General features: G+C 42.3%; 1 protein-coding gene across 2 annotated transcripts in view; it reads right to left on the reverse strand.

Moving 5' to 3' along the window:
• Positions 1-20,366, reverse strand: part of tmem145 (transmembrane protein 145) — a 33,584-nt gene extending 13,218 nt beyond the window's left edge. Inside the window, exons 1-5 of one of the 2 annotated variants that reach the window (XM_020093520.2) lie at positions 20,070-20,366; positions 8,833-8,907; positions 8,291-8,368; positions 6,587-6,673; positions 5,509-5,610 (exon numbers count right to left, since the gene is read on the reverse strand). In XM_020093520.2, the coding sequence (XP_019949079.1) occupies positions 5,509-5,610; positions 6,587-6,673; positions 8,291-8,368; positions 8,833-8,907; positions 20,070-20,177 (450 nt within the window). In that variant the 5' untranslated portion in view covers positions 20,178-20,366. Of the gene's footprint in view, positions 1-5,508; positions 5,611-6,586; positions 6,677-8,290; positions 8,369-8,832; positions 8,908-20,069 lie in introns of both variants that reach the window. The other variant, XM_020093519.2, reaches the window with a different exon arrangement.
• Positions 20,367-21,358: the final 992 nt, after the last annotated feature.

Raw genomic sequence — 21,358 nt, forward strand, 5'->3', positions numbered from 1 at the left:
AGATAATGATTCATATATTATGATAATATTCTGAGTATGCACATAGGGCTGGGCGATAAAACCATAGCAATACTTATTCCAATATAATTTTCATCAATAGCAATATAACAAAGGTTCAATAAATATTATATATATTTCTAATACATTTTGCAGTAGAGTGAGGAGGTTTGTGTTTTTGTTTAGAGATGTCACATGACCTTTGACACAGAATTCTAATCTGGTCATCTTTGAGTCCAAGTGAATGTTTGTGCACTTAATGGCGTTCCAGAGATATCACATTCACAAGGCAAAACATGTGCTTGTGAGGAGCCTGTGAGCTTTGACCAGCAAAATCGATTCAGTTTATTAAGTTCATGTTTGCCACAATAAAAATAAAATGTCGTAACAGCCAAACAAGAACACTAAAAAAAGAAAAGAGGCAAAACAGTATTTTGTATATGGATCTATTTCAAAGAATAGGTAGAAAACTAGGAAAAGTACAACAATATTATAAAATTTAAAAAGACGTGTGAGGTCAGCTTTTGATATTTGAGAGTTACTGATACTTGCTGCGACTTTGTTGGCATCGCAAAATTGAGATTCAGTTCTCTGTCCGATTAATGTGGATAGGGCGAAGAAGTCGAAGCCCTACTGTGAATCCCATACAATAAATATCACAGAGAAGAAAACAAACATCTAGGCTGCACCATTAATTTAGGACAATAAAACGTCATATTATCAATATATCGACACCCATAAACCATAAGGCATCTCTGTGTTGTTGTGAAATGAATTATGTTATAACAAAAAGAAACTAGAATGGCACTCAGCGCGCACACCTCCACCCAACAGTCTTCTCGTGAAACCACATTTAAAGTCACTAATTGCAGATTTTTATTTGGATCTGCACCAAATTGTACGAACTCTAAATATCACATTAACCTAAACGTTCCTGATTTTCATTAAGAGCCAGGAATTATTCTGACAAATCAACAACAATGTTTATAGACTCCTTGCTTGGTGCAAGTTGGCAGAGGTCAAATCCAGCATGGTACAGCTTTCAGTTTAAATAACTTAGTCCAGTGTCTTCCAGCCTTTCTTGTTCCAGGAGGAGATGAAATCCAAATCCCCATCGGGCTCGGACACTCTGTTAATTCAGCTCCTCAGTGTAATTGTGCTATATCATCACTGTGCTTGCAAACTGGCCTGGAGGTGCCTCAGTATCCCCCCAGTGTGTGGAGGACGTTAGAGGAGAAACAAGAAGGGAATGTAGCTCTGCCTCCCGTGCTACCAATGTGAAGATGGCCCAGATTAACACAAGAGATAAATGAGATATCCATGGCAACTGTTTTCTCTGATTTAATGAAGAGTATTCTCCTTTTCCATTATTTATTCTTACTGCCACACACATATCAATTATTTGTTAGGGTGTATTAGAAATATGTAGCGTTCCACATCGCAATGTTTTGAAAGAGAACGCACAGAGAGAATAGTTGGGTATGTAAACACGCAGGAAAGGAGGAATGCCGTGGAGAAAATGAAGGTACAATGTGTGGAAAACCACCGCTGGAATCGTGTTCACTTTTAGCTGTCACACCAATAAAGAAGCAGAGAGAATTTGGGAGGTGAGAAGGGAAAAAAGAGAGGGATGGGGAGCAGAGAACAAGAGAGAGGGGACAGAAATGGGTTGACAATCGGAGCACAGAGAGCTCATTTCACACACACAAGTTCAAAGTCAATGGAGTTTGCGCTTGTTGCCGAGGAGCGAGGGAAAAGAGAGACTAAGGGAAAAAAAGAACTTTGATTTCGTTTGGCAGCCTGAGACTCCGTCTCACTCCCTCCATCAAGGAGGGCGAAAAGCATGGATCGTTCACTGCTGCAAAAATCAATACAGACACAAAGAGCAGGGAGACAGAGATAAAGAAAGTGATAGATGTAGAGAGGGAGAAAGTTGAAGAAGAAAAAAGAAAAAGCAGGTAGAGAGTGAAGAGAAAAGGAGCAAAATGCAAAGAGAGAGAGACAAAGATGCAGGGAAGACGTGGCGCTTCACAGCAGGGCGTGCTCCTCTCTGTGTGACAGACAGTGACTGGATGGTTGTTTGTTGCAGATGTAAAACGCCTCCACACTGAAGGTGTTCTCACAAAAACATCTGTGCAGTCTTGTACATCATGTGTTCCCCTGTGCTTCTGATAACAGCGTTTAAAAAGGTCTTTTCAAGAGTCCCTGGTAAATAAGCGCTCAGAGTTGGCTTACATTTGAGTGTCGTACCACCAGCAGCCGTAATCCTGTACCCACCATGCCAACACTTTCTTCATAATCTTGTCTTTTTTTAAAACATTTTATCAAGTCTTCAAATTGTATTCTATTGAACAATGTGCTTGAGAATGAGATGTATATGTACCTGCAACAAGGAGCCACATAAGACTTGATATTAATGTTTTTTAAGGGCTGTTTAATGCAAACCATCTAAGTGTCTCTTTAACATGCTGCCCAAACAGCTTCTACTCCTCTGGGAGCGTAACAGGGATTTGATCCAAGCCACAGAAGTTTATATTGGTGGGTTCCGGCACTGATGTTGGGTGAGAGGCCCGGCTCAAAGCTGGAAGCCCAGTTTATTCTAAACGTCTGTGCAGCTGAGTCTTTAAAGTCAAGCTCAGAAAACATAAATGCAAATACCTTTATGTCTGTGAAAGGTTCATATCGGCCAGTTCTTATGGACCAAGCGATAAGTCGGTCAGGCTCTAATATAAAAACATGAGGATCAATTTCCTGTATGTGACTGTGTTTTAAATCTTCACCAAAGATACAGATTACAATTTTCTGAATCGGACAACGTACAGTGGATGTGTTGTGTGTGTTTGCTACAGATGAATAATCTGGCCGAGCCGTTCCCATTAACATCCAGCCTCATTTCTGCTCTTTCCTCGGTTCCCTACTGCGGTGGGTTTGTTTTATTAGCTGCAGATTCTGTCCGGCATAATAAACAGTTGTTGATTACAGCCATTCAAAGATCTCAATTTCTCCACTTCTGTTTGAAAGACCACAAGGATAAACGGCTCATAAACTGAAGCTCCGACAACAGTTGCTGCGTTTGATTGCAACAAGGCCACATTATTGAGTTGCTCTGTTTTCTGTTTATTTTCAATTAATGGGACCTAATTAGTTCCAGACCTCTAAATATCAAAACTGTTTTATGAAAGACAATAACAGAGCAGTATGAGCTATTCATCTGTCCAAAAGTTTGTAGCTCTAAACCGACACACAGATAGAATTAAAGCTGGGCTGTACAGTATGGCTTATGTACACTATATAAATATATATGAAGTGAAATATGTGCATGAAGATCCATAGAAATTTCAGTGACCTTCATTTACATGTCAATAAACCTTCATCCTGATTGGCAGAGGTCCTCCTCTCCGTTATTTGCAATGAACTCAATTATATTTCTAATGATAAATATTGATTTTTTTGCGGCCGATATTTTCCTGCTATAATTAATCAAGTTGCCTGGAAATGTTAAATAACAAAATCAGCCTCATATTTGACCATTTCATGCAGGCAAGTCTACATCTGGTATCGAGAGTAAACACTGTGTGGTGTTAAGGGCTCATGAGATGATGCAGACTTTGAAATCCACTTCAGCTCAGGTAAAGACTGAGATGCCAGGTACATGAAAGAGCCGGATGAGAGAGAAACAGGAACAAAGAGAGGGAAATATGTGAGAGCGGATGCCAGGAAAAACTGCACCAAATGAGGAGAAGGCAAAGAAAATGAGACCGACGAGACAGCGAGGAAAAACACAATTAGAGACGGGCTGACAGAGCGGAGCAGGAGACACAGAAGTAAATAGATATGAGATGGTGTGGAGCTCGTCACAGCTTGGTGACAGGGCGCTGAAAGAGAGGGTAGCAAAAGATTGTGAGCGACGGAGGTAGGAGAGACGGACAGGTGTGAAACCAAAAGGGATGCGAGGAGGCGAGCAACGAGGGGTGGAAATTGGCTTCAGGGCGCAGCATGCATAAGTCCCTGGGAGTGGAGACGAGCTTTTATACTCGAGTCCAACAGCATTAGGCTGCGTGTCCATCAGTGGACGCTGGAGTGACACCAAACAACACTCCGCAGGAAGCATCCGCTCTAATCATATCCCTCTCCAGCCGGCACATTCATGATGCGACAGCACAAAAACAAACCTACAAAAAGAAACCGCACACAAGGGCATGAGTGCTAACACACACACACAAATCTGAATCATGACCAGAGGCGTGACACTGACAGGCAGGGAGGGAGAGGTGCAGTGATTCACATTCAGAGCACCCTTTTCCTCACTTACTTTCGAAAACATAAAAACGCACAAACACCCCTATGAGACGCACATCAACAAACAACACACCGCAGCCACCTCTTTGCTCATTCTCTGCCAGTGCATTATTCGCACAACACTGGGTCCCATTATAAAACAACACAATTCTTAAAAGTCCCTGAAGCTGGCTAATCAATAGGCTGCAGCTGAGCACTTACAAAAGCATAGTTAGCACAGTTTAAAGCAGAGAGTCTCTGGGAGAGATAAAATGCTTCAGTGTCCAGAGGCAAATCACAGACAGATGTGCAAATACAAGATCAGCTGTAACATCTAATGAGTTTGGAGCACGAGTGGCTCAGTGGTATTTAACATAAGTTGTTTGGAATCAGTTCTGGTGGTCTGCAACAGCATTTGATAATCATAAGTTGAATATAAATTACGCTTTTGACAAAGTATTAAGGCCACTAAAAGAAAAGAAAACATCTCGATTAAGTTGTAATTTCATGACACTGAAGTCTTAATTTTTTGCTTTGTCAAGATCAGTTTTCACTTCTTCAGTGGCCCACCTACCTGCTGTAAATCCCAGGGTTAAAATGTAAATGCAGTTTTTTTATTAAGCCTTTTCAGATCACTTCTGGAATGTTAAATGCTGCCTGGTGTAAAATGCTCAAATGGGAAAGCGCATGCTGAGACAAAAATTATGCTCAGGTTGATTTAAAATGTATCAGGAGCCAGCACAAATAGTAGCCTTAAAACATCCAGCAATCCACTGAGCCTTCTTCGGGGGGGGGCTGGATATATTTTTGCCTGAGTTTTCCAATTTGAATATCTGATGCCACTGCTTGCACCTGAAATCGTTATTTGCTTGACTGCAAAACCGTGACTCCATTATTTATATATTTTAAGTGTGAAAATAGCAGGTTTTTTTGACATTTTTTACTTAATTTCATCGCGAGTTTTCGACGTCTACGACGTGCACGAAACTCTTTCTCATCACTAATCCCCCATCGTTAATCTATCTTCACTTTTGATGGACGGTTGACGTGGATGATGACGCTTGTTTATCTGGAGCGAGGCAGAACACAGACGCAGTGACTACACGGCCGCATTTAAACCCTCCTGAGTCGGTCTGTGCGATAAGAGTGGTGCATCGCCATGGTAACCACCCGGTAGTGCACCTGCCCTTGTAGCGAGGGAGAGCCAGTTTGGGTCAGAGGGTCAGTGCTTACCCCACATTTGCTGAGAGCGATGTACCACCATCTCTCCCTCACCGAGCGGAAGCTACGGCCGCCCACGCAGCTCAGAACCTCCTCGTCCCCGTCTCCCTCCACCTGAGAGAGAGAGGAAACGAAAGGGAAGTGATGCACAAAGGATGTTGCGATCTAAAAAGGTGACATTTGTTTACCTCAGGGAAGCACTGAATTATCACAATAGAGTGGGAGCCTGATATATCGAGATATGAACATATTCATGTCCCAATATAGTCTGAAATATGGCAACAAGATCCACAAATTGCTGCGACAACAGAGCGATGCTGGCAATCACACTTCCCTAATGTGATAAACAAACACATTGTGCTGCTTATTGAAAAGGAGATAAGAGGAATATTTAAAAATAATAAATAAAGAAAGGTGTGAAAGGAGAGAGAAGATCTTTCAAAGCCTTTCTGGTTGACTGGGCTGCATCATCAGCAGTGGAAAAGTGTGCGTCAGTGCAACGTTAGGAAAACACATTACAGCCCATTATCTCTTGCTATCTTTGTTTTCCTCTTTAAAATCTCTCTTGAACTGAGCCCCTGAAGTCCCAAAAAATGATATTTGTACCATAGCATGGAGAAAACTCAGCTAATCATGAAATTCGTGTTGCTCTTGCAGAGACACAGGATTTTCAGAAATCATTTGCTGCACACACTGAAGGAAAACAGGCTCAGGCGACTGTGTTTCAATTATAATACTTGAGAAATTAACAAACTCTTGAAAGCTATAAACTAAGTGTTGTCTTCAAAGCATCGGCCAGGCATGACTTAACTAAATTGTCTGTGTGAGCACAAGAATAAAAAATATCATTTGCTGGGACTCCTCGGACTCGATACTCTTGGCATTTTGGCATTACAAAAGAAAAATCAGCAGAGGACATAAAGATTACCCCGACACAGAGAGGTCATGGTTAATTAATAATACATTCAGTATATAACAACAGATTACAGTGGGTGTCTTGCTCAGGGGCCCTCTCGCAGGATGGACGCTTGCCGACATGAGAGATGCTGCTCTGTTTACGTGCGTGTGCATAATGCATGTGCATTCTTACCACACAGCCGGACCAGGTGTAGCTGGTGGTGAGGTTGATGACCTGGTTGTTCTCGGGCCTCAGCACTGCCTCCTTCTGGTAGCAGTTCTGCTGCGGAGTGAACACACTAAAGTCAAAACGTGAACAAGAATATTTAATCTCAATAGAACTGGAAGTGTGTGTGTGATGGATTTCTCCTTGTGTGACAGGCAGCTAAATATTTGTGTAGAGTGAAGGCCACTTGCTTCTTGATTCTAGGAAACTGACACCAAAATCTGAGAAGCTTTGCAGGAAGTAGCTCAGTGTGATGTCACCTCTGTGTGTCAGAGACGTCAGCAAATTGTACCAAGAAAACATGCGATAAATGTTTCGTTTCTATTAATTCCTCTTCATCTCCGTCTGTCTGTGTAACACACAGATATTGGCTTCACACTTGTCATGTGTGTTGTTAAGGTCAAGTTTCGAGTTTGGTGCGATTTGAAAACATGTGATACATTCAATATTAATAAACTTTGAAAAAAAACAGGCAACCAGCTTTCACAACAATGGTACGAACAACCAATACTCCAGTTCTGGGTTCTGCATACAGAGTCGAGCTTCATTGAACTTGAACACCTGAACAAACAGGTGAACAGCTCTTAGTGCAGCAGTGGTGGAGCAGCTTCGGGGTTCTGTGGCCCGAGTCCTGCAGCCGCAGCTTAATTGCCACAGGTCACTTTTACAGCTTCAGAAAGAAGCAGATGCACATTGTAGATGCACGTGGTACTAAAACATGATTGATTGATTGATTGCTGCCATGAAAATATTTCTCACACACAGATCCATCACCACCACCTGTCTGAACATGGATTAATGGTGTTGATGTGAAATTCTTACCCTATTGCCTGTGTGACTCAATAGCAATCAAGATTTTCGATGCTCCAGTTTTGGGGAATCTGTGACAACTGCAGCCTCAGATTTTAGATCTTGGCTGACATCTGCTTTAAAGATTGATGCGTTGTGCAGCTCCAACAAGTCAGGCAATTTTGCTCTGACCTCTCTCATCAACAGGGAGTTTTCTTCTCCAGAGCTGCTGCTCACCAGCACATTATTCTGAGTAAAATCTAGAAACCATTTAGGTGAAAATCCCAGTAGATGAACCAGTTAAACCAGCACATTAAGAAACAAACAATCGAGCCACAGTTACATTTCATCCCCATTCTGATGTTTGATGTGAAGCTCCTGACCTGGATCTGCATGATTGGATGCTTTGCACTATTGCCTGGCTGAATGGCTGACAGAATAAATAAGAAGATATACAAGTGTTTCTAATAAAGAGCTTGGAGAGTGTACAAGCGAAGACAAGACAAATTAAGTTTATTGAAGCATACTACTCAGCTCATAGCTCAGGAATGGGCCAATATTACATGAATATCTCTCTTTAAAATTCAAAGATCTGAGACCTGATATGGATCGCACCACCGATCACTACATGGATAATCAATAATACATCATGTGAGTGAAAACACCATTTCTGATATTTTTTCCGGGTGTTAAGAAAATCAGTTTATTTTATTCTGAGCAGCATGAGCCGCGAGCGATCCTTTCAAAATTTGAAAATTAACAAAATTGGATTCACAGGGGTTTTTGATTACCACGGTGACATGCAAATTAGAAAATGGGTCCGTATTTCTCTTTAATAATAGCTTGTCAAAAGACGTGATGCAGAGCGTGTCAGTATCTCACCTTTTCAGGCCTCTTGTACACAGCTGGCCACTGAGAACTGTCATCAAAGTAAAGCAATATATTCTGACAGCAGCGAGACTGCACAGAGAGAGAGAGGAAAAGATTAGGAGAAAAGCTTGGGTGGGATGTGCATAGATCAGTGAGGAGGCAGCGAGACGGTTTGAGATTTGAGATTTAGACGGCAAATACTGTTTCCAAAGTCTGCAGGCTATAACAAGGCATGGGTAAACAAAAAGGAAAAAAAACTGAAAATATAGAAAGATAAAGTGGAAAAGAGGAAAAAGGATGAGGAGGAGGAAATAAGAAAAGAGGACGAAGTGGGTGCAGCAGGAACAGCCAGAGGAAGAGAGAACAAGCGATGGCGTTGGTTTAGATGAGGTAAGAGGCAGGAAAGAAGAGAGACAACTTAGTTGAAAGGAAGACAGTCAAGTGAGGTGATGAAAAGAAATATGAAAGACTTGAAAGAGGAAAGTGTGGGCATGCTGCAGCAACTTGCAAAGCATAATAAAGACACGCACAAACATACAAAATAATGGTCCTACCTTTGGATAGCGGAACCGGAAATCTAGACGTCCAAAGTCGGTGAGAAAGCAGAAGCGAGTGAGGAAAACCCAGTCCTGTCGTCAAGAAAGAGAAGAAAGTGAAACAAACAATTCAAATGCATAAAGCAAAATAAAAACTATATCAAAGGCTCTAACTCTAAGTCTATACCAGCCGAAGCACAGAGCAATGCCAAGCGTAAAGCATGTTATCACCAGTGCAATATACATGTACACACATTTTCTTCCAGACTCATATCACTGATCAGTTCATCCTCGAGTCCAACTGAGCATTTGTATCAAATATGAAGAAGTTCCCTCGAGATATTATGTTCACATGAATGGATAAGACAGATGGATGGACAACCCGAAAACATAACGACCCCTGTCACTGACTATCACCAGCACGCAGGGATGAAAATATCACCTTTCAGGGTGTCAGGGGCTTCATAAGTTTCAGACACACGCAGCTGTCAGTCAGTCTGATGAGAAGTCACGCGATGACAGATGTTTCACCCTGACAGAAAAATACTGACTGTCTGGATCATATTTCACAGCAATTAATCCAATAACTGTTGAGGCGTTTCTCTCAAAACCACAAATGTCAGTGCCTGTAGGAAAAGTCGGGGATCACCAAAGTCAATGGCATCCATTGTCTGAGAACCGTGAATGTCAGCGAAAACCTTAGTGCCAATCCATCAGTTAGACATTGAGATATCACCCAGCATAAATTCAAATTTAATTCGTTTATATTATAATTATTCTCTCGGGACCATGGCTATATCTCTACTGAGATTTAATGACTGACACAACAACAACAGACAGACACCGACATCTCCAGAGCCATGATCCTATCGCATGGCAAGACAAGAGAGATAATACAAGTGGAGAAAGGAGATAATCAGGCCAATCGGGGGGGGGGGGTGAAGAAGATGAGAGGAGTTTCAGAAGAGTTGAAGAGGAGGTAGAGAACCCTTAAGAAAAGAGGAGATAGATGAGAGAAGAAGTAAGAAACGATTTATTCTTAAGTAACATTATTCAGCCATAAGCTTGGCAGCATGAGACTAGATAATAGTGCTGATGGTGTACTTCACTGAGCTTATATAAGTCACTGCAGCAGCATCAGGCTGGTAGTGTGTGTGTGTGTGTGTGTGTGTGTGTGTGTGTGTGTGTGTTCTACATGGATCATACTCAGTCATATTAGTGCACACAGCACTAACACCACATCACTTATATGAGACCCCCAGAGGCAGCAAGAGCAGAAGAGTTTCACACCATGAATGAGAGATCAGCTGAACGCACTAGTGGGTTCAGTAAGTGGCTACTCGCCCATGTACGCACACGTGTGTCGATGATGCCCATTCAACAGCCCGATAGTCGGGTGAAGAAGTAACCATTACCGAAATGAAATTACTTAAATGAATAGATAGATTAAAGAGAAACGAGATTTCCATGAAGCTTGGTGGAAGGATGCTATATGTGTCAAGAAAGAACCCACCATATATTTGTGTGGATCCGGATCAGATCGAGTAATTCTTTTCCCCACATTCTTTAATTGTGAGATAGGGAGTTTGTGACATTCTCACCAATTTTCCAGGTAATAACTCGTGAAAAAAAAAATCAGGGACATTCAGAGGACTGATTTCTTTGAGTGTGTGCAATTTAGTGCAGCTTAATTGAATTTAAAGGGACTGTTGGACCTTGGCAGAGATATGTGCTCTCCTGAATGCTGTTCTAGTATTTTACTTTGACAGCAATTCCATTTTAGAGATGGACATGGTGGAAATATCACATCATTCATGACTCATTAACAGGATGGTTATTATTTAAAAAATCATATGCAGATACTAATATATGTTTTGGTACCAGTACCAATAATGTGCTTTTATATAATGGAAAAATTCAAGATATGAGTTTTTCATTTTATAGAATATACCAAACAACATCATAAAATATGTCTTTAGTGCAACAACAGGTTTTTGAGAGCCAGTTTCATTCAAATAAACCAAAATCTTATTCAATGTCAACTTTTCTTTTTAAGGAATAGTTTTCAATTCAGGTGCCAGTATAAAACCTTTTGAAAACAGGATCTTAAACAGGATGTATTTTACAAGCGCTACCTCTGGTAATAAAATTCAATTCTTCTCTTCAAGGAGATCTGAAACCGAAGCACAGATGAATTCAGGCCGTTTTGACTTATCCAGCCACCACACACACACAAATCTGTTGCACATTTCTGCCTCTTGAAGAACTGGAGTGCAGTTCTTATTAAAACCAACCTTAAGGTTGGTTGTTATGAACTCCTGATCTCCATCCAACCAGCAAAACTCCTCATGCCCCATTATACTGTAATTACCTCTGCCCTGCATTCTTTCTCCGTAAACAAGCACAGTAATTTCTGTGCTGAGAAATAAAGTGCAACCGGAGCAGCACAGTGTGGCCAGCGCCGCCGCCGCCTTCATATATCACAGCAAACAAAACCGCAGCCATATTTCAGCGGCTGCCAGCCGGCTACAGCCCCTAGAGATTCTGGGTTATAATTCATGGCCAAATCCAAAAGTCACTGAAGCCTGAGACTCACTCCCACCGCTGTGCGTCGTCCCGGGTGACGCTTAAGGCTGTAACCATGACAACTGGGGCAACAGAGGGAAGCACTGACCCAGAGATGAAACCCTGAGGAGAGGAGAGAGAGAGGGTGGTCTGGTTGGGATTGGGGAGGGTCATTTAACTCACCACAGGCTAGGACTGTGAAAGGCCCCCTTGTTGAACAAACACACATACACACACATAGACTTACCATAGAGCATATGTGTCACACTATTACAGCATGCAGTGGCTGGTTTGAAACGCACAAACAAACGCACACATATCAAATCAAATGTCCTGCACCAATGGTCAGAGAAACCACAGCAGGCCGTAGCTCACTGCTACTAATAAACATTTAAACACACAAACACTAACTGTGTCTTTAGTCACTTATATTATCTTGTCACAAACGCTCGCCCACAAATGATCCTCTCGATAATCCAGCAGTAGTGTGCAGCTCTGACTGAATACTGGTGTCCAACGCAGATAATGCTCCCTTGCTAGATGAGCAAATTCCTCACACACAAACACATCAAAGAACCAATGACATCTAATCAGAGGTTCAACCAATGAGCCCACAGACGTTAAATGGTCAAACTGTGCTGTGACTACACATGAAACTGGACCAACGTGTTAGAGCCAGAATGAATTATGATTACTGTGGTGTGGCTGTGTGCCTCCACCATCCAGTGCAGTTTCAGTCCACATTAAAAAAAATTCCAGACTCGTATGAGGTCACTGTGACCTTAAGCCAACAAATTCTTATCAGTTCATCTGTGAGTGTTTGCACCAAATTGCTGCTGAGATGTAGTGGTCACCAGACTGAACATCGGTACTAAATTTGAAGGAATTCCCTAGAGGCATGCTTGAGATATCTTCTCTTCAATAATGGGATGGACAATCCAAAAACTGTCATAGGCATAAAAAGGAAATGCACCACATGCTTAAATAGAATATACAGAAAATCTATTTGCGTAGTAATTCCTGGTCTGAATTCATTAATACTGTGTGCTGCTAGAACAGCCTCCACTCGTCTAGGAAGGCTTTCCACAAGACTTCAGAGTCTGGTTCTGAGGATTTTCTCCCGGTCAGTAGCAGGAGCATTAGTGAGGTCAGTAACTGATGTTGGATGATAAACCTTGGCTCACAGTTGGTGGTTCAGTTTGCCCCAAAAGGTGTTTGATGGGATTGAGGTCAAGGCTTTATCAAGAAAATCCTCAAGAAAAAAAAAATTTCATCTTGAAATTTGATTCTTCTCAGAACTGTTGACAAAGTTGGAGGCACGATTGATTGTAAACTATAAGTTTGTGCTGGAACAATTTCTGAGTAGATTTACACTAGAACTGAAAACTGGTATCTTCACCTCGAAAGATTGATGATGAAAATAATCCATACTTGCAGCCCCACAGAATTAAACCCACGTTTTTGCGAAAACAGATACTTGAAGTCAGAAGTATAATTAGGTTGAAAGTAAAATCACGATGCTATGTCAAACACATATCCATATTGTTGCACAGACATTTACTTAAGTATGCTAACAAGCTATCTCCAGCCTGTCCCATTAAGACCACAAGAGGCAACAAGAGGTCACTGTCGCGTCCAGCCTGAGAGGAAGGAGAACTAGTCGCCTTTCTCTCCCAAAGAATTTCCTCAACCTCAGCTACTTATGCTACTGCTCGCGCTCATGTTCCTTGACCTGTTGTGGCTCATCCTCTACTCCTCTGACTGGGCAGACATTGGGAAAACATCAACGACCTTTCAGTTATGAAGTGAGATTTCAAGTTAAGCCTGTGTGGAAAACTTTACTGTATTTCTGAATGAATGCAGGTTTGGCAGCGAGTGAACAACTGCCCTTTTCTGGAGTGAGGGTTGAAACTTGGTTGTGGGTGTCCATTGAGCCCGGCACAGTAACCAACACACAGGCAGAATGAAAAGTAAAGTAAAGGGGCAGTAAAGAGATGGTTGTTAAAGACATCCCCTGTTAGGTTTGGCATAGCCATGTACCCACACTGTAAACTCATGCCATATGCACCTCCTTGGAAATCTAACTACATGTTGTTGAAACTAATAACACAACAACCGATTGTGCTACTTGACATCATGTCTCTTCATTGTCTCTTGGCGGTCGAACAAGAACAAAAAGCTCATTGACCTTCGTCCTCAGACAGTTCTCCTCCTCTGATGTCTTCATATTTCTGCATTGCTACAATTTCCATAAAAGTAACTGCTGTTCAACATTCATTAGAATCAACGCCGACATGATCCTCAGTTTTAAATGTTTGAAGTACAGTGACATAGAAACTCCTCCGCCACATTAGGCTGTGCACAAGTATGCATGCTCAAAACGGCGTAGGCCACGCTGCATCGATCCTACGCGGAAGTATAATCCAGGCTTTAGGCCAGTGTGTGTGTGCGTTTGTGCGCCTCAGTATAGAGCAGAAAAAGACTAAGCCCTGGAGAACAGCAACAGTGGATGAGATGTCTATTTTAATTCCCTTTTAGTCTTCTTATTTCCCTGTGGCCACTGCATTGTGATGCAGAGTCACTCCACTACCTCCCAAAGGGTGTGTGCACACTTGCATGTGAGTGTGTACACAATACACACCATTAATCAAGTGTTATGCCTTCATGCAGTATTTGATCAATTTAGCATCTCTTTCTTTTTCCCCTCCCTCTCAGTTTCTGTCCTTTCTTCTCTGAAGCTTTCTGTCTTTTTTCTCCAGATCCCTGTTTGCTTGCTAAGCCTCATTAACAATTAATTACCAATCAGCTAGTCAAGTCACCCCTGGACCGCTGGGCTTCTCAATGATTCATTAGTCAGGGTTACACAACGCTGCAAAGCATAAACACACTCACGCACCAGCACGCACACAAACACACTCAAGCTCGGTCCCACTGTGTGTCCCTCTGGGTGATCCACATGAGCACACACAGACTTTGTAGGGAATGCACACGCACACACACACGCACACGCACACACACATTACAGGAGACATATGGACACATGAAAACACTCGTGTTTAAGTACCTGCACACGCACATGGTGGCTGCATCTAATCAAAAAGTCCTCATTAAAAAGAGATGTAGGAAAACTGATTGAGTTGGAAATTCCACGAATAGAAGGCTCCCGACATTTACTGCAATGTCAACTTGAGGTTTACATGACTTTGAAAGTCTTGTTTGGTGAAATCCAACATTTCAGATCCGGTGTATTTCTGTGGCATTAATTAACATAACACGTCACATGCTCTTTACTTCATGATCCTTTCAAGTCCAGCAATCCTGGTGAAATCCTTCATTTCAAAACTGGCGTTATATCAACCCCGACAGTCATCAGTGTGTTTTCATCTGGTGTGTTGATATAAGGCCCTGAGAGCTCGAGCATGATGATGAATATGGGTGCTGGATTTTTAAATTAGAAAGTAGGACTTTCAAGGGCATCTGTTCATTTTCATTAATTTTCAAAAGACAAAAAAAGTTTAAAAGAAGTTTAAAGACCTTTCAGGTCTAATCCACAAAGTTTCATTAACTCAAAGACCAATGACATTTTAACCTGTCTACAGTCGTTTTTTATGAGAGAAAGTGGAAAACTAGAGCTGGATGACTCAATCTTTCATATTCAAAATCATATTTTGACAGTAAATGACAAAAAGACTTAAAAGTCTAACTTTGGCCACTACCTCAAAACAATAACAAAAGACCTAATTAGATGAAGTCATCTAACAGCGCAGCATCATGGGAGTTGACGTTGGCCACCATTTATCGTCCCATTATCTTCATTGGTCGCTTGGTTCCCGTTTGTGCTTTACAGGGAGAACTTTGGCAAATGAACGTGCAGCAAACTGCAAATCATGATCCAATAGAAGTGACCAATATAAACAGTGGAAGAAAAAAACTGATGCTAACTGGCAAACAGCTAGTTTGTCCATCATACACAAGTTGCTGTGGAAACATAAGGCAATCAGGCAAAGCCACGAGTAAAGTTGGTTTTATTCAAGATAACGTCCTGTTACCTTAAATAAAATTGGGGGATTTCTGTATCCTGTCCCTAAAAGTTCATTCACAAACTGAAGCAAATCAGTTTAAGCCCGCAACTGCTGTGTTCATTGATTTAGCTATAAAGACAACTGTTGATTCTGTCCGACGTCATCACAAAGAAAACCTGGTTAATACATCCTCTGCACACTGGTGTCATTTACACTGTGGCTAAATGTGACCAACTATTTGATGTTCTCCCAGATGGATTCAAAACGATGACCTTCTCCTGACCTCAAGGCTCTGACACTACTGCCCCTCACAGGGACGCTTTTAACAGCGCCTCCACACACCATGAGCCACTTAGGCTTATGTACACATCACCCTGCCCAACTGAAGCCGCTGACCAGTTGGGCGGACCATTGTCTTTGTTGGATTCTGTCTCTCTTTCACTGTGGTAGACTTGATTTGTGCATTTACAGCTTTGCACAAACTCAGCCTTCACCTCTGACCGTTGAGACAGCTACAGCATCATGGGACTGAGTGTCTTTGTGTCAGCAGGGATGGGGAACACTTAGGGGCTTCTATGCCAAAAATATTAGCATTTTAAAAGTTACTAAATCGCTTCCACAATTATTTACTTCTCATTTTGTTATTACTCTTTTCTAATTCTAGGTTTAGTCTAATTTTCTGTTAAGTTGCATAAAAAGGTTGCTAAGAGAGTCGTCTTATCACTGGACTCTAACTAGGGCTTAATCACGAGGAAATTATGCATGAAGTGTCAAGTGAATTAACCAATCGCATTTTGATTTATAGCAGGTGGAACCAAAAAAATCATTACCCTCAGCCTTCCTGAGGGCTCAAGGCTAAAGCCATCTCATGGGGTTTACCTTTTTTCTGTGCAGGGGTTTGAGCTACAGAGCAGATCTAAGACTTCAGTCAGTCAGACAGCACAGACGGCTAAGCGATAGGACGGAGGGAGGGGCAAGGGGGAGGGGGGGGGGGGGGGGGGGGGTTGCAAAAACTGGTCAGAGACATGACTAACGGGTTTAATAACAGAATGCAAATTGCTGTGATATTCTGCTTAAATGAGATTTCAGTTCTGTGAAATTATATTACAAAATCAAATGCAGATTTGCAGAAGGTGGCATCTAATCTTTGGGTTAGCTGTGATTCCTTCCAGATTAATGATGATTAAAGTTTTAATGTTAAAAGAAGTCAAGAGGCGGTCGACAGCCTGCAATTAATATCAGTTTTTATTAAAAACATTTTGATTCGCCAAGAGACTAAAGGAATATGAATAATTGCAGAATTGACGGATGAGCAAAGGTAAGGAGTCTTCACCGTCTGGCTGGTTTTACGATTCCGGTATATCTGAAAAAATATATTTTATCTCCACAAGGTGCCAACATTTCATCCCTGTCCATCTGTTTGTTTGTTAGTAATTTCGTTTGTTTGTCAGCAGGCCAGGATTACACAAAAACTACAAAACTTGGAAGGATGGGATATCAGCCAAGAAAGAACCCATTCAATTTCGTGAGACCGAACGAAGAGGCTGGTTAATGTTGTTTTTTTTTAAATCACTTTTTTCCCCCACTAAATTTCAAGATAGGGGAAATAAAATCAGGCATACTTAGGGGACTGTTACCTATGAGTGTGTGTAATTTGTTGCAGATCAAAATGAAAATCTGGATCTAGTGGATTTAAATGTGGTTTTATTGGAGGGTAGGCTTTTGTTTGCTTTGTCTTTTTATCTACCCATCATTCTTCCTCAGTGGACATTATGATTTCATGATCTGTTTTGTTGGCTTGGCTATAAAGCTTGATTGAATTTAAGGGGACTGTTGGGTCTTGGCAGAGGTATGAGCTCTACTGGGTGCCATTCTGGTTGCACTCGTGGTTTCGGAAAAATAAACTGAAAGGTTTCATTGTGGATCCGAGCTAATCAGTAAGTGTAGCATGTCAATAGACATAAGTTAAAGCTTTTAAACATTGAGCCTTTTTGCTCTGCTGCTTTGTAAAAGCTTTGAACTGGTCAACTGCGTCCAGTGGGTTTTTAGTGGGCTTAGCTGTCGTGGCCCCTTTGTTTAAGCTTCATATAGAAAACAGCAAAAGCTATAAAGTTTTTTGTTTGACGCTGCAGGTGAGTGGTCACAGGGTTCACCACTGGTTTGTGTGTGTGAATTGGAGAAGAGGAGAGTTTATGGGTGACATTGAAGGAAGGAATGCTGATGTGTTAAACTGTACAAAATACACACACACACACACACACACTATAAATCTGTCAAGCCTGGTGATGCTTGATGTCATTCAAAGTGCCCCGATGTTTTGCATAAACTGCCAAATGACAGCATAAGAGGAAGGAGAGATAATCAACAGAGCTAAAGAAAGAGGAGTATTTTTAGAGAGTGCAGGTATAAATTTGTATTAATGACTTTCTCCTTTATTTAAAAAGCAACTCAAATTCATCTTCTAGACAATGTAATGGACATTTTTCTGTTTTGGGGGCAGAGTAAACATGTTTTTGAAAATAACCAACAAGATAGAATTAGATTTTTTAGAAAGTAATGTTTACTTTCTAAAAAATCCAATTCTAACACATATCTTTTCAGCATTGTTTATTCTAACTCCTTTCTATGTGAAACATAAATGCAGATACCGATAGGTCTCAGTAGCAGAGGATCTTTATTGGAAATCTGATAAATCATTCAGGTTCTATCATTTCCTGACATTTTAGAGAAATAACTCATGGATTGTATCAAGAAAATAATCAGCAGACTAAGCGATGATGAACAGAACCGCTGCAGCCGCACCGTTCGATATGAAACGTATTTGTTTTGCACTTTTAATTTTAAAACCTCACGTAACAAGACAGATTGACAGTTGTTGGTGACAGTTGGGACCCTTTTCTTATTATTATTATAATACACACTCACACTTGGAGGATGCCCAGTGAAACCATTCGGCCACTGAGCAGCTCCACCGGAGCAGGTGCACATTCACTGCTGCGTTCAAGGGCATCTCCGCAGCCGCGATGGATGGATGATTGCCTCTTGTTCAATTTATCTATTCTGATCCCCCATCGTCATCCCAGGGATTCAAACTGGTGACTTCAATCTCTCAGTTCAAGACACATTTGAAATTTACTATAGCTCGAGGAATGTGAGCAGAAGAGGTCCGCGAGCTCCAGAGTGAGAATTAAAGCTTGTTGCCTTAAACTGCCTCAGTGTCTTTGTTTCTTGGAGGAGCCAGAGGAGGTGATACACAAGGTGCTACATGGGGCTCCATTACAAAATGTGGTTTTGCTGCCAAATCACATTCAAACAGGACGTGAAAATCTGTGATACACGAAACACCTGGATGCACAAGGCAGAATACAAATACTGATTAATTGCAGGGACATTTCTGTACGTGCATGTGTTTTTAACTACAACACCACCGGCCCCACTGTGACCTGAGCTGCACAGTGCAACAAAGTAGTCCCCTGCTGTGAGGTCCACCGAAGCAACTGGACATGTCAACTGTCTGAGGTTAGAGCTAAAATAGTTCCGTTGAATAATTTAAATTAATCAACTTCAGACAGCATCTGTCAAGCAAAGATGGTGCAAATCTGTTGCTTTCAAATTCTCACATTTGAGATCTGACTGTCACGACAAAACAACAAATCTGCACATCTTGGGCTCTGGGAAGTTTTTTTGTTGTTATTTGGTGGATATGATTTATGACCAACGATAATGTTCTTTATCTCTGGTTAGAAGCTGCACCTGACCTCAGACTGAAGGGTCAAGTGTTTCCTCTGTTGTTTCAGACATGTTAATAGTTCCACCTCCACAGCTCAGCTTCTGCAGAAATCCCAACAGAATTATAAACATTTTCTAAAAGACCATAAACACTTGGATCAACGCCTATTTTTATCTGAGTGTTTGTACTTTGTCTGCACAGTGGCCAGAACAAAATGGTAGCCACCCCTCCTGTGCAACTGGTCCGTCAAACTCCAGGAACTCGTGAGACTACAGAGCAGAGGTGTGGAACAGCAGGCGGCTGCAGCTTCTCCTGAATTACAAGAAGAGCAGCGCACATTTTAAACTCAGATCTTCAGAGAACAGGTCGATGCTGATGATCGGTCTGAAACACAACAAACCCAGGAAGGGGGGAAGGAGGGAAGGAAGGAATGAGGCTGGACTGAGCTTCTCCAGGACTGATCCACCTGTAACGACTCCTCTGATAATGAACAGAAACTGATCATTTCATCAACAGGAGCGTGCACGTCTAAGATGAGTGATCGATACCCGGACGCGGGATCGATAATAATCGGGGACTCGTGGGATGAAGAGGAAGAAGAGGAAGAAGAGGAAGATGCCAAAGACCCATGAGGATGAAATATGCGCCACAGATGACACACACACACACACGCAGACAGATGGAGCGCGACTGCGAGGCAAGAGCTGAGAGGTGTGTGTGTGTGTGTGTGTGTGTGTGTGTGTGTGTGTGTGTGTGTCATGCATATCCGAGGGGACTTGAAGGTGCAGTGGTCGCAGCTTCTTCATCCGCCGCGGAGGCAACTAGGACCGGTTACGCAGTCCGGTCCGTCCCCCCCCCCTCTCCCATCAGTCAGCGGTGAAGCCATTGAGTGGCAAAGAAAACACGCACACGCGTACACACACGCACGCAGCGCTCACCTCTTTCGTGTTGACGATTCCCTTCACGTATTTCCCGAGGACCGAGTCCACGCACAGGAGGCTGCACAGCACCAGCCACGCGAGTCTCTCCCCTGCCCTCACCTCCATCTTTCTCTCTCCCCCGCCGTCGCTTGTCTGAGATCCCGGGCTCCCCGAAGCCCGTCTCTGAGAGGCGGGAGCGCGCACGGAGGCACGACTCCAAAAGGAGCGCGCCCGCAAGAGAGAGAGAGAGAGAGAGAGAGAGATGGGGTGGGTGAGAGAGTGGAGGGGAGGGGGGAGTGAGAGAGGAGAAGAGAGGGAAATGAGAGGTGAGCATTGGGGGTGAGAGAGAGATGGGGTGAGGGAGAGAGGGGGGGTAAGAGAGGGGAGGAGAGGGAAATGATGAGGGTGAGAGGGGGGGAGAGAGAGAGGGGAAGCGAGACAGATAGTGTGAGTGAGAGAGGGAAGGAGCGATAGGGGAGGAGAAAGGGGGGTGTGAGTGAGAGAGAGGAGGAGTGGGAGTGGGGGGTGAGTAAGTGAGAGAGAGAAAGAGAGGCCGGCCGCGTGCACGATGTGCATGTGGCCCCTCCAGGAGCTGGTGCTGGTGTGCGCGCGTCCGGTTCCGCTCGTACTTTGGGTTTGCGACACACGCACGCGCATTAAAAATGCCACTGCTGATTGCAATCATGTTTTCATTAGAGGTCACGCGCGCGCACACACGTAGATATAGAAGAGAAAGAAGCTTTTATAATTTCCTTGTTCCTGCCTACGATGACAGATCTTTGAATCTTTGATAAGATTCATTTTCATTCAGCAGCAACAAGGGAATAATGAAATACACACCGAGTAAAGGAAAGAAGTGAAAATACAATATAAACATGAGAAACTATTAAAACTAGAATTGTGTTAATGTACAGTCCAACATAATTGAATGAACAATTTATGATGTACCCAAAGTGACGTGTTGCTCATTTATACTGTCCGGTGGTTTTACCCATCACATTCTATAAGCTTATGTTTTTTTCATATATAGCCGTCAGATGATGAACGCAGTACTTGACAGTGATGTTTAGAGAGGAGTAACATCAAATAGTAATACTCTTGTAAAACGCAAGTACCTCACTGTTGTACTTCCAGAACTACATGTGTTCTTCCCCCTTCTGTGAAGACAAAATAAATGATTGTGACAGAGAGCTCTCTGTATTGCGCATGTAAGCATTTGATGTGATATTTTATATTTTTAAGAAAAGGTCGTCTTTTTTATTGACTGAAACTAGTCTCAGTATCACGGGAAATTCGTTCATTTTTTG

This window comes from Paralichthys olivaceus, chromosome 13, assembly GCF_024713975.1.
Source record: "Paralichthys olivaceus isolate ysfri-2021 chromosome 13, ASM2471397v2, whole genome shotgun sequence".
Taxonomy (NCBI): domain Eukaryota; kingdom Metazoa; phylum Chordata; class Actinopteri; order Pleuronectiformes; family Paralichthyidae; genus Paralichthys; species Paralichthys olivaceus.